At 46.0% G+C, this 13,971-nt stretch overlaps 1 protein-coding gene across 9 annotated transcripts in view; it reads right to left on the bottom strand.

The window, feature by feature from the left end:
• Positions 1 to 13,971, bottom strand: part of TNC (tenascin C) — an 83,746-nt gene that overhangs the window by 2,804 nt on the left and 66,971 nt on the right. For all 9 annotated transcript variants that reach the window (XM_016152373.2, XM_016152364.2, XM_016152381.2 and 6 more), the window contains 7 exons: positions 11,984 to 12,103; positions 10,201 to 10,344; positions 9,348 to 9,478; positions 5,986 to 6,118; positions 4,154 to 4,305; positions 3,282 to 3,378; positions 2,254 to 2,415 (listed from right to left, as the gene is read on the bottom strand). In XM_016152373.2, coding sequence (XP_016007859.2) covers positions 2,254 to 2,415; positions 3,282 to 3,378; positions 4,154 to 4,305; positions 5,986 to 6,118; positions 9,348 to 9,478; positions 10,201 to 10,344; positions 11,984 to 12,103 — 939 coding nt within the window. The remainder of the gene's footprint in view (positions 1 to 2,253; positions 2,416 to 3,281; positions 3,379 to 4,153; positions 4,306 to 5,985; positions 6,119 to 9,347; positions 9,479 to 10,200; positions 10,345 to 11,983; positions 12,104 to 13,971) is intronic.

Genomic DNA, 13,971 nt, shown 5'->3' with positions numbered 1-13,971 from the left:
AACTGAAAGGTCCTGGAGTGGGATGGTCTTGAACTCTGGACCCAGATTTAGGATCATTCATAGGACTGGATGGGACATGAGTGTCACCTGAGGATTCGTTTCTGATAGAAGCAGCCTAATGTGGTAGAAAGAGGGCTGTGATGGCCTCAGAGGATCCAGCTTCAAGTCCCATCTCTTTCACCTCTTAGCCATGACCTTGCACAAGCCAAGCCTCTTGCTGAACCTCAGTTTTATCATCTATGAAATGGAACTAGAACATTGATTCTATTCACCTCAGAGTGCTGTTAGATAAGGAGGTGTATGCTAAACAGGTGGAGTGCTGTGCAAATAGTTATGACTGCTGCTATTTTAATGAAATTCTTGCATTTCCTTTCCACAAAGGAGCTCAGAGAGTAACATGAGAAACCTGCATGTTTGAATGGTGTTCTTTCCTCAAAAGCACAAATATTCAGAGCCACACTTAAAAACACACCCTTCAGATATTACAGGTCACCAAGTAGCCTATGCATCATATAATTAATTTTCAAAGTTTTTATGAGGCCAATGTTCCCTGATTCGTAAAGGGCCCATTTATAGATCATGCTATGTGAGAATCTAGTTCATAATGGAACATACCAAATTTTAGGAACAGTTAAGTGCCTTTTCTTTCTGTGGCCCCTCACCCCCAACCCAGCCAGTACTGCGCATAAAAATGTCAAGATGCCTCGGCATTCTCCCCCGATATTTGGAGCAAGCTGTCAGAGGGACTCAGATGCCTTTTTAACTGATGAGCTGCCAAGAGCGAGAGCATGGCAGGGAGACATTGATAAACGAGAGGCTCTCCTGCAAGGGTTATCTCGGTGAAGGGACCCGTCACTGCGCATTCTATCATTGGACATACAGAGAGACGAGGCTGGAGGCTCACTCATGCCTGCTGCTTAGTCGGTGTCTTCGCTTGCCGTGTAACTATATCCTCCTCGCCTGAAGCCATCTCAAGCAAAGAGGTATTTATTGCATTGCCAGGTGATAAAATGTCAGAATTCTTTGAGGGTTGCAAGAATGAAAACAATTTTCGCCCCTGGGTCTCTCTCTTCGTTACCACCAGACTCATCTCTAAGGAGCTGAGTCTCTCCTTTGACTGAGCCTGGCTTTTGATGCACATTTGTCTGGAGACTTTTTTTTTTTTTTTTTAACATTAGGGATATATTTTTTTCCAGAGATCAGAGAGGGTGGAAATGGACCATAGCATCTCTGTCTTTTGTTTTCATACACGGAACTGAAAGCCACCCAAAGTGGGCATGGGGGGCATAGGATGGTCATACTATCAGACCTGATCCCCCCTGTTTACCAAGAACACCTGTCTGTAGCCAGGTTTGCCCCCCTGCCCACCTTCTACAAGCTGTTCCACTTTGGGCAAATCACCAGATTTTTCTGGGCCTCAATTTCCTCCTCTGTATAATAGCAATATCTTCCTGAAATAGTTTTTTGTGAGAGTTCAATGCATGAGAAATAGCTGCAAAAGAGGATGCTGCTTAGTAGGCCTGAATGAATATTGTTTCCTTATTTACTGCTCCTCTGATGTAGAGCCAGAAAACCAGATAAAATCCACTTCAAGTGAAAGAAATCTTCAACACTTGAACTAGGTTATGCACCAGTCAAGGAACGAAAGGCCTGCTGAAGGGGTAGTGAGCTTCTGGTTATAGGGGTACACAGGCTGAGGCTGGGCGACCACATGGCAGGGATCTTAGAAGAGATTCAAACAGTTGGGTGGTGGAGTAGATTATTTGCTACTAAAGTGCAATGCACAGACAGCAACACCACCAATAATGGCATCAGCAGGCAACTTGTAAGAAATGCTGCGTCCCCATGTGTTAGCACCTGCATGTTAACAGGATGCCCTGGGGGCCATATGTACACAATAAAATGAGAACTACTGGATCAGACAGATGTTAAGGCCCCTGAGAGGCTGTTTTTCCATCAGTCCAAAACTGATGTCTAAAAATGGATAAAAAGACATATTTCTTAAGTGATGGCAGCTTCAAATCGGTCCGGATTGTCCTGATTCCCAACCTACTCCATTTCATTGACCAAACTATCTACCCAACTCTGGTTGGATGCAGGTGTTCTGGATTAACACCCAGTATGGATTCACATAATTGTGTTGGTCTAACCAATGGATGGATTAATGAAGTAAGGAATGGCGAATGGAAGGATTAGCTGAAAATACAAGAAGGCTGTGTGGTTTTGAAGGCTCTAAGTGCGGCTGCCCCATACCTGCTGTCCCACTGTACCCCTCCACCTTCAGCTTGTAGCGAGTCTTGGCATCTCCCACGCTGAACCTGTCGTAGACGGCGTATGCTGTCTTCCCATGGTCCCGCAGGTCTACCCGGAGCTCGTACTGCCCTTGGGACGTGATTTTGTTCAGGTTGTCCAGCCCTGTGGATGACAGGCAAGGGTTGATGCAGAAGTACAAATGACTGAAGCCATTGTTTCTACTCCACCCTGTAGGAGAAGTGGCTGGGTGTACTCTAAGGAGGGTTGTGTCACGTGGACCCAGGTTGCAGCTAGGTGGGCTCCTTGCCGGGGCTCAACACCAAGCAAAATAGATTGTTCCTGAGCCTCAGGTAAAATCAGAATTATATCTTTGCCCTGCCAGCCTCGTAGCGTATTGCAATGATCAAAGGCGATAAGGTGGAGAAAGCACGTTATAAATACTAAGCTCATTACAAGAGAAAAGCAATGGATGGTAACGGGATAGACGTTCTGCAGCCCAGGCGCTGGTGCGTAGGACAGTGCCCTGAGCAGGCAGGTTGTTAAAAAGTGTGTTGTGTGGATGGATGGCTGGTGGCATTGTACAGTTGGCTTGGGAGATTTCAAATTGCAGCTCTGCTGCTTACAGCATTGGCCAGATTCCTCTCTGAGGCTCTAATTTCCCATGTGCAAGATGGGAATTTTGTACCTTGCTGGGGTGCTAAGAAGTTATGGCTCCAAAGAACCCATCTCAGCAATTGGAGTCGAGGACAGGAGAGCTGATGATATCAGTGAGGACAAGTCTACAAACGGTTCGGTTTATGACTGAAGACCTGGCTGCTGGCCCTCCCTTGCTTAGATTTTTATTTGTAATGACTTAAAGAATATTTAAAGTCTTTTTTGATTGAAAATGTGATATTCTGTGTTTACTACCAGAGCTATTGTTTCCTTCTAATTCATCTCTCTCTCTCCCATAGGTTGCTGTGGGTTAGGAGAAATGACAAAGAAGGCAGCAATGGCATTTGGGACACGAACATGCAGGGCTGCATTACCGAGCCAGAATTCTTCTCTGCGGTCCCCAAACCCAGCAGCATATGCTTTCCAGTTTCGATAGAAATCCTCACGTCCGTTTTTGCGTCTCAGGAACACCTATAAATATAATCAATGGATCTGGGTGCACGTGAGTTACTGGAAGAAAGGGAAGGCATCTTTCTGAGAGGAAGAACATGGGACTGTGGGGAAAGCACCAGTCCCTACCTCCGTCTGTCACTAATTTGGACAGTTTACCTCCCCTCTTTGAGTCTTGTGTTCTCACCTAAAGAATAGAGACTAAAAATACCACCCAGCTCTGAGTCGCAACGATGTGTCGATGTGGATTCACCACTTGTAACAAATGCACAGCGTGGTGCAGGTGATTGACAGTGGGAGAAGCTGTGATGTGACCAGGCGTGTCACTTCACTTTATGCTCAATTTTGTTGCAAACCTAAAAATGCTCTAAAAAATAAAGTTTATTAATTGAAAAATTCCTTCCCAGCTTGTATGGTAATGTGGTTGAAATAATTCACATAAAACTCTTAGTGCGGTGCCTAGTAGACAGCGAATGCTAATTAATATACATAATGGGTTCCATGACCCATTTTTATGCATCACAGAGCTGAAGATCAGATGAGATAAATTACAAAATAACTTTTCTTTCTTTCTTTCTTTTTTTTTTTAATTTTTTTATCCCCAGCTTCTTCTTCATCCTTTTGTTTAAGAGAGAATCCCTGAGTGTCCCCATGTGACAGGCACTGTCTTGCAAAACCTCATGCACCTTGGGGTCAGAGTGCAGGGGGAGGACCTCCACACTTCCTGCCTCGGCTGTGGCCTCTGCCCCACTCCCCCATGCCTGAGAGATCTGGGGTCTGTTTTGGTGATACTCACGATCCAGCCACCTCCGTCTGAGGTCATGTCACAGAAGACCTCCAGAGCCTGCTCCTTATCACCATTGAGATAAATGGTGTAGAGGCCAGAGGTTGTGTCTCCATTCAGCATTGCTTGGGAGCAGTCCTTGGGGAATGGGTACAGGAGTCCGACTGAGGATAAAAAGGAAGAGTGACTTCATTGGAGCAGGGGGACTGGGTAGGAGCTTGGCGATTATAGCTCCGTCGTTCATTAGTTAGCAAACTCACCCTCTCTGGTCCTCTGGTCCCTCGTGTGTGAAGTGGGGACAAAGCCTATTTTGCGGGGCTGCAATAAGGCTTAGAGGTTATGCATATAAAGGACTCATCTAGCTCAGTCCTTTATACTGATGGAAGCCACCAATGATGTCAATGGGAAGAGAGCTAAGCTGCTGTGAGGGGCGTGTGTCGGGTTGGCCTTGCTCTACTTGGAGCAGCCAGGCAGCACCCGATGAATACCCAGGTGCTGGCCAGGATGGCTGGGTCTCTAGCACCCAAGGGGTGGCTCACTGTTGCTTAGGGTGCTCTATTAGGCTGAATGCATCTCGGTGTCTTCAGAGGATTTCGAAGCCAGACAAGGGTTATCGCCTTGAACTTTCCACTTCCTTGCCTTGGAATGCTGGGGAAGGCATTTAACTGTCCTGAGCCAGAGAATCTTGGAGAAAACAAGAATGCCTGGGGAATTTCCGAGTGTAATAATGTGATGCAAAAAATAAAAAGTTGATAGAAATGGACAATTTAGGGGGCTGTGCTTAGTGGATGGGACAAAGAACTGACGGTCATAGTAATTCTTTTCTCTGATCTGACCTCCTCATGATGCTTTACCTTCACCTGAGGTTGTATCATTAGCTGCTTTTTGTTGTTGTTGTTGCTTATTTCATGGTCTGAGTCTGAGAGCAACTTTAGGGCACACTCATTTTTTTTTTTTTTTTTTTTTTGCACTTTCAGCACCTGGCTTAAGTTCTGGCAAAGAGGTACGTTTGCCTCTGCACCTCCCTCAGCAGGTGTGTGCAGAGTGACTGGGGTGAAGTGTGAAGGGCAGGAGGCAGCTCTGGGACATGCTCTGTGTGTCCCAGGCTCAGGGCTCTCCAAAGCTTGACTCTTCCCTGCCTCAGGTATGCATGCTTCTTCTTATTCACCAATGAAACACCTTGAGTGTTTGCCATCTGCAGAAGACACTCAGTGGTAGGGTGCAGGGGTGGTCCCCACGTCCTCGAATGCCTGAGCCCAAAGCTGACTCTATTGCATGATGTGGCCTCGGGCAGGTCATTAAGTCTCTATGAGTCTCTGTTTCCCCAACAAAAAACTGGGCATAATAATCCTGGCCCCTCGCACCACCTCAGTTGGAGGACTATCTGTGATTTCGAGTATGAACAAGCTTTGTAAACACCGACATGTTGAAGAAGAAAGGAAGGGACCCTGAGCTTATAATGAGCCTTGACAATGGGTCACACAATGACTAAGAGTTAAAAAACAATACAAGGCTCCTCACAAGGTCCTTGTGAAGAAGAAATAGTTATTAATCCCATAGTATAGATGAAGAAACTGAGGCTTGTTGAATGGCAGTGACTTCCCTGAGTCACACAGAGCATGTGGTAGAGATGGGGACTGAATCTAGATGTTCTCACTACTGACCCTCCTTCCCTTTCGTCATGAGCCCTGTTATCTGCTGTACCCACAGTCCTCAGACTTTCAGGTGGTGGCAGGGAATTGATTCTTTTCAGAGATTTGATGGGAAAAATGTCATGTAGAAGTCAGAGGAGAAGTGAAAGTTTGGTTCAGCTCACAGAGTCGGCTGCTCCCTGAGCCCCTTACCTGTGGTGAAGATGGTCTGAACCAGCTTGCTCCTCAGGGGCCCATTCAGTGCCTGGATCTTGGCCGTGTAGTGAGTGGATGGGCTCAGCCCTGTCAGGCTGTAGGATGTCGTGTCTGGACCCACAATAACCTCCTAAGGGTGGGAGAAAGAATATAACAGCTTTTGGCTACATTAATCCTCAGGGTATGAGGAATTCATTCATTCACCCACCCATTTATTCATTCAATAAGAATCCACCGAGTCCCACTCTGTGCCCGGCTCCATGCTCACCGCTGGAATGTCAAAGGCAGGAAAAATGCAGCATGAGCAAAAGTCATGATGTCAGAGGAGGCAGACTGAATTAAAATAGTATGAGGAGGCAACGATGTACCTCAACCACACTTGGCTTTTGGTGGGGGAGTGGTAGAAGAGGCGGGCACAGACCAGATTACAAAGGGTTTTAAATGCCAAACTACGGAATTTAAAGTTTATTACTATAAGAAATGGAGATTCATGAAAGGATTTTGAACAAGTGAATGACATGAACCTAATTTAATCTGGGAGCAAGATGAGTCACACAAAAGGCAAAAAATGTTTAGAGTTTGAGACGGTTATGTCAGTGGTCCCTTACTATGGCTCTTTCTCACAGCCTTTTGGGAAGCTTCAAAACAGTATCATGCCTAGGCTCCACCCAGACTGAATGAATCATGAGAGCCAGAAGTGGGGCCGGGCCAGGTGCATATGTAAGAAGCTCCCAGATGATTCTGGTGCACAGTGTGGGGATCTCGAGGCAGGAGATGAGTGCAGTGCTCAGGAGGCCTAGCGTGAGGGGGGCTGGAGCTGAGCCAGCACATCTCTTTTCCTGAACAGGGTCACCCAGGACAGGCAGCCGTGCAGCCGCTGCGAGAACGATTCTAACTGCGCTTGCAGTTTGTGGCTGGTCACCATGCTGCTTTCTGGAGGGGGTGATCAGCTTCTGTTCACAGGAAATCCTCCTTCTCTTCACTTCAAATCCTCTTTCTAGCTTCAAATGCGTGTGAAATCGCCTTTTAGCCAATGCCCTTGGTGTCTGGGATTGGAATTCAACCTACATCCTTAGCTAACCAAACACAATAGCGCTCTCTACAACCTGCAAACTCAGCTGACTGGCTTTAGGCAGCAATGAGTCAGTGTGGAGGCTCCTGGAAGGTTCTCCCCCATCCCCAGGACTCAGCAAGTGAAGTTGTTTTGATTTTTCAAATGGGGGAAGTTGAGTTTCAGAGAAGGTAAGAGACTTGCTCTCACTCCATGATTTGTTGGTGGCGGAGGATGGTCTTACATCCTGCCTCTCAGCATTTTGTCCAGGACTCTTCCTCCTATACCACGCTGATTTTCTTGAGTGAAACACTGAAAGCTGAGGGATTGAACACACGGGAAAATAAACCAGTGCTCATTTGATACCAGTGACCCAGCGACCTTTGTGTGACCCGCAGGTCTGGGCCTTGGGGAAGGATTAGGTACAAAGCTGGGCTCATTGAATTACTCGGGGATACAATTACCTCCTATCAGTTCTCTTGGCTGCTGTGCAGTCGTTTTTCAAGCGACTGAAATAGATCGAAATGAGTCTCACGACTTCTGGTAAACACTAAATCCTAGGATGCCTGCCCGGGAAGGGACATTAGAGTTTGGTGAGTCTAATGTACTCATTTTATAGATGTGAACACTGACATTTAGAAAAGGTAAGAGATTTGCTCCAGTTTATACAGCGAATGGGTCATTATTATACAGACTCCAAGAAGGGCTGTGAAAGGCAATGTGTGTCCACTTCTGGTTAAGCATGGCAGATTGGGCATGCCAGTTTATCTCTACTTGCTTCTGATGCCCACTAAAGTGAGAGAAAAGGGATATAATGTACAAACCCACAAAGATGAGGAAAATGGCAGAAGAGACAGAAATGGGCATGCGATGTCAACAGAATCTTGATAGATGGAAAGTGTATGGTGTAGTGACAACTGGGGGTGCAGAATGGAGAAAGCTGGGGGCTAACTAAGTGGGCAGAGCCAGTCTGAGGCTGGCTGATGAATGCCCAGAACCCAGCAAGTTCAGGAATGGAATGTGTACCAAAGCAAAGATGCCTTCAAAGGTCAGCATGAGGAGTGGCCGAATACAAGTTTGTTTAAAAGCTTTGTCTAAGAAACAGCTCCCAGTCCACATGACAGTCCTTCCCATCCAGATGGAAAGCTGAGGTTTACTCTCTAAAAAGGTCGAGCGGGAAGAGACTATGGGTTCAAACCCATCAGGCCCAGCGGTAGGGAAGGGTGAGATGCTATACCAGACACTGAAGAAGAGAAGGTTTGTACATATGGTAGTCTTCTGCAGCTACACTCCTGGCGGCCTGGTTGGAAGGAGCTGGAGGGTCCTCTAGGGAGACTGTTTAGCTCAAGTAAAGGCTTACAGCACTGACATTCGCTGGGCTCCCACAAAAATTGCTGGTACTCACCCAGTCACTCTATGGTGAGCCCCATCACTGACGAGCCCTGTCTATGTGATGGAAACTCCCAATCAGCTGTTTCATTCTTGGCTGCAGGACCAACAGAAGGACCAACAGACAAGGGTGGAAGTCTCCAACATGAAAGATGGAGAGCTAAACCAAACCAACCAGGAGCAGTGAAAAAAAAGTAACTTGGAAGAAACACTGTGCAAGCGGAAGAATAAAAAAACAGTAACATATAGATAAAGAGAAGATGATGACAAAACACAAACGATATGCTAGAAACAGATGACTGTGCAGAGAATAGGTAAAAGATCTTGGAAATATAAAGTATGATGACCAAACTTTAAAATTCAATAACACGTTTAGAAGGTCAAGTTTTGAAAATCTTTCACTTGTGTGAAGGTCTAAAGTTATATCGAATTAAAAAGTAAAAGAAAAAAAGTTCAAGGGTAGAGAATGTAAATAATATTAACAATTTCTGTAACAGTATTAACAGTTGATAAGATTAACGGTTGATGTAATAAGAATGTGTTGGTATATATTTGAATGTATAATAGAATGATGCCATCTGGGACATAATGTACATGACGAGGATGAAGAAGAAGCCTTTGGCCTTTACTCAATAAAACATTAAGGGACCAAGATTTCAGCTCCTATAATGTCCTCAAGTCTTGAAGCAGTGTTTTTGACCTTGGCTGGCTATCAAAACTGGAGTCCAATTAAAACGAGAGAGGCTGGAGCATATGATTCAGAAAGTCTGGCATGGCATCCAGTCCCTATTAGTTATTTTTTTTCAGCTTCCCAGTTGCACTGAGGTAGAGAAACACACCCAGATGATTCCTCCCTGCCTTGAGGATCATGTAAATGTTTCAACTAGCCCTGGGAAGTTGTTTATATACTTCAAGATACCTTGACTGTACCATCCACGGATTCATACACCAATAGGTAACCGGTGACAGATGCCCGGGGAGGTTGCCAGGAGAGGAGGGCGGTTTCTGACTGAACCTCAGTAGCAGTCAAATCTCTAGGAGAATCGAGGTCTGGAGAAGATAAGACATTACATATCAAACAAGTCAGCAAGTGTAAGACAAAAATCCCTGGCTGGGTATCAGGAGGCCTGGGTTCAAGTCCCTTCCCTACCTTTGCCCTATATGACCTTGAATGGAAACTTCCCTGTCTGTAAATGAGGTTGAGCCATGTGAGCTCCAAAGACATATATTCTAAGTGGTTCATCTCATCCTAAGGGCCATGTTTTCCCGAGCCCAGCAAGGCCTTGACTGGCCTTGGCTGGATTTGAAGAGAAGGACACAGCTGTGAGCATGTCACCGATGCCCCTTGTTTCTCAACGAGAGAACAGATAGATGCTGACATTGGTACCCACCCCTACTGGGAGGACCGTACCTTTATTTCTGTGCTTGTTATAGTTTGAAAAAAGATCTCCGTGAATAAAAACCCAGTAGACATTTAGGGAAACGTGACTGAAAAATTTTTCTCTTAAAACTATTTCCTTGCTTAGAACATAGATCATTATATAATGGGTTTAGGGCCAGTAGTGGCTGGTTTTCCACTTAAAAAGTCCTCCTCTTAAAACTGTCCTTGGAGAGAACAAGGTCACTTCAGTGCAAAAGGAAATTGTGTGTTTCTTAAGGTCCTGATTGTCTGGGCACTAGTGACTTTAGCTGATGTTGATGTCATCACATTGCAAGGGTCCGACTTAAGAAAAAAGAGTTAAGATGGAGCCTGTGGGTGGGGGCCTTTGTACCTGTCGTGAACTTGGTACTGATGGTCGAGCTCTTCTGGGGCCCTTTCTCTGCAAAGAGCCTCAGTACGTATTCTGTGGCAGGCTCGAGGTTGGTCAGCACATACTCCGCCGTGTTCCCGGACACTGTTCTTGTAATTTCTGGCACTAGACATGAAACACAGACACCGAGGCAGTTACCACTCCTGGTCTGAGCCATCAGAGGCGCTAGCCAGTAGCTCGCACACACCTCCTAACACAGAAACTTTCAGCGACCCTGCAGAAAAGCAGGTTTGACTTCTGAGACGACTCACGCCCCTTTCTCTCTCTTGAGCACTTATCTCATTTGCAAAAGATTTATTGTATGGAGACTGGATTTTTCCAGGCACTGAATCAGAAGGAAGGGGAACTGGGGGTCAGGACACTTTTTCACGTGGTGCTTTGCGGCCAAGGCCCAGGGACCAGCCGGAGGATTGCTGCAGGTACCGTTTCCAAGCCCCGGGCCGCCCACGTTTAATTTGTCCTCTGCTTGTTCTCCCTGTTCTTCTCACCTACTTATGTGTCCTTTCATAATTTGCCAAATGTTGTCAAACTTTAGGCTGAGGGACCACAGAAACCGGCGGCAGACACACCAGAGCCCGGCTACTGCCTCTGAGACCCATTGGGTCAGGTTTGACAGTGGAAACCAAACACCAGTGCCCAGATGTATGTGTTGATTTCCTAATCATAGATGACTGACCGTCCTGGCTTGCCAGGGACTAAGGGGTTTCCTGGGGCTTTTCATATTAAAACTGAAAAAGTCCTGGGCAAACTGGAACGGATTAGTCACTGTCTCCCCTCTTCCAGACCAGGCCCTTTCTTAGGGCTGCACCCACAGTTTCCATGATTCTCATGAACTATATTCTGATTTATTTTAGATGAGACCACACCATCTTCCCAGACTCGGAAGAGTCAAGATGTTCAGAGGCCCCAGGCACAAGTTATGGTGCCCCGTCATATTGTCACTGCGAGTAAAACAATACTGAACTAAAATATGAAACTCCTATATGCTTTCATTTAGATAGTAAATTTTTTCTGGAGCCGCTCACTACAAAAGCATGGCTTCATTCATTGAAAAGGAACCGCTCTTTCTCCCCTTTCATGTGTATTTAATGCTAACATTCTGGTGGCCGGGGTTTGCCGGTGCCCCAAACAAGTGTTGAATCTGCCAAATGAGTAAATTAGAGAAGACGGTTGCAAAGACAAGGATTAATCATTTCTGATTTCTCAGTCAAATTTGCTACACTGGCCTCCTCCGTGGCCTCTGAGAAGCTCAGGTTCTCCAAAGCCACCGGATGTAGCCTGTTTAAGAATCTCAGTTCTGGACTTTTCTTTGTAAGGGATGAAAGCTGCTTCTGAGAGAGAGCGGCTTACGCTGATGGGAGGATTGGCTAGCAGGAGAGGAGAAAGAGGCTGGGGATGTTCCCTTCATTTTTTTTTTTTTTAAATGGCTGACTGGACTCCGTTTACACAATCACAATATTGATTCTCTTTCACTTGACAACAACAGAGAAATATGGGCAGGGCCTTCTCGGGACCCCCTGATCAGGCCCCTCCACACCCACCCACCCAACCCCAGCCCCAGGCCCAGCTCATGGGTTGTTCTCAAGTGGCAATCAGGAACCATAAGAACACTGCTAACCTTTCCAGCCGACCCATGCATTTCTGTCATCCTGTACCCAATGTGACATGGAGAAGGGAGCGGAAGGAGAGTTTACGGCAGGACCGACATTCCTCAGAGCGGGGAGGCTCTGGCATGTGACCTTACCTCTTTTCCCTGTGTAGGAGATGACATAACTGTCCACGGGGGCGATGGCCGGCTGCCACATGGCCAAGGCTTCTGAGTCGGTGATGTTGGCTGTCACCAGGCCAGACGGGCTGTCCAGAGCTGCAAAGCAAAGTAATGTGTTGGACAGACAAGCAGTCATGGGGTAGGACATTGGGCCACAGCTGCTCGGCTGTCTACACTGCTTCTGGATTCCTGGTCTGGGATACAATGTCAATTGCGTGGAAGGTTTAGAGTCCTGACCTTGGAACCAGGATGACCTGGGTTTGAGTCGTGACTCCTTTGCTTATCAGCTGGGTTACCTTAGGTTTCTATTTCTCCATTTGTAAAATGGGTACAATAATTCCTTCCAGGTTTGTTCTTAGTGTTATTTTGATGTTCACATGATATTATATGTAGAAAGGTGATGTATAAAATGGAAAGGGTTGAACACATGACAAGGATTATCATCATAGTTCATATCACCATCCCAAGGGAAAGAACTTAAAAAACCGAGGAAAGCACAGAGCAGATGCTGCCCAAGACTTTTCTGAGCTTCGAGTGAGAGCTCTGCTTAGGTGGCTTGTAGATGACACGGACCCAGGCTCCAGAGGCCAGTGGTCCAGGTTCTACCTTGGCTTCTCTGTCTAGGGTTGGTCTGCCCTGCATCGTTTCTCTTTCCCACACCTCACTCCTTCAGCTGTGAAGGGGTGGCTGCTGTAAGGATGAACCGGACAGTGTGTGTCAAATGTGCTGGGGACAGTGCTCAATACTTGCAGTTGTTATTAATGGGATTATTAAAGAAAGGATGGATATTCACAGAGTTCTGGCCCACTTAACTGACTGCTGCTATTATCCTATAACCTTTTCTTAAAAAAAAACAACCTAAATATAACTATTTTCCTCTTGCGTTCGCATTTACTACTCAACTATTCCAGGACGACAGCCCTGGGAGGGCGAAGGGCAGCTGTCATCAGCTCATTTCATGGATGAGGTGCTTGAGCCCCAAGAGATGAAATGACTGGCCTAACAGTCAGGAGGTGGCAGAGCAATTTTGGGAGTCCACTTCATCCGCTCTGAGTTCATCCCTGCTTCATCAGGCCTGTACAGACTCTCCTTTAACTGATGAGAACAATAAGGCCTTGGGAGGAAACCCACCCCGCTTTGGCCATCTGTTGCTATGGAGAATCCATGAATGAAAGATTTCTAAGGGGGGAAATAGAAGCCTGTGTGGCAGGGTGGACAGGACTCTGGGTTCAGATGGGACATTTTAATTACATATTATCAACTCTTTTGAACCATTAGGATATTTTTAAAATTTCCTATGAGGCCTATTCTTTGGATCCTTGAATGGATTAGGCTGGATAATTGCTCATATATCAAAGGATAAATTGTTTAGAGACATGGCTTCCCGAAGAGAAATTTTCCACTTCATTCTCCTTCAATGCAATTCATTATTTCTCCCTCCTTACAGTGTGCTGTCCAAATCAGGTTAAAACAGGAAAATAACCCTTTATTTTAGAAGAACAGAGTCTGGAGTGAGACTGACCTCAGTTCAGATTTGCTTCCAGCATTTACTAGTTATGGGGCCTTGGCCAAGGTGCTTAATTTCCTTGGGTCTCAGTTATTTCCTCTGTAAAATGGGATAGCAGCCATTTTAATGGTTTGAATGTAAAGACTTTAATGACTGCGCCTGAAATACAGTTGCTGCCCAATTGAGTAGTTACTTTGTAGCTGTCACCATTACCTGTCTGTGTGAAGCACCCTCTTGAAAAGACACTCGCGATGCTCCTGGCACCAGGTGGGGAAGGGGAGGAGTCAGTCATTCACCTTTTACAGATGCTTTACATAGAGTATTTCATGTGATCTTATAGCAAAGGAAGCAGAATTGTACCCATTTCACTGAGAGGGAAACTAGACCCTAGAGGGATGAACTAACCACTCATGTACCTAAAACTGGTAGGCTTGGGATTTCAACCCAGGTCAGTGTG

This window comes from Rousettus aegyptiacus, unplaced genomic scaffold (assembly GCF_014176215.1).
Source record: "Rousettus aegyptiacus isolate mRouAeg1 unplaced genomic scaffold, mRouAeg1.p scaffold_m13_p_3, whole genome shotgun sequence".
Classification (NCBI taxonomy): domain Eukaryota; kingdom Metazoa; phylum Chordata; class Mammalia; order Chiroptera; family Pteropodidae; genus Rousettus; species Rousettus aegyptiacus.
Note: the sequence above shows the minus strand (reverse complement) of the source record. Positions and strands in the feature narration are given on the sequence as shown.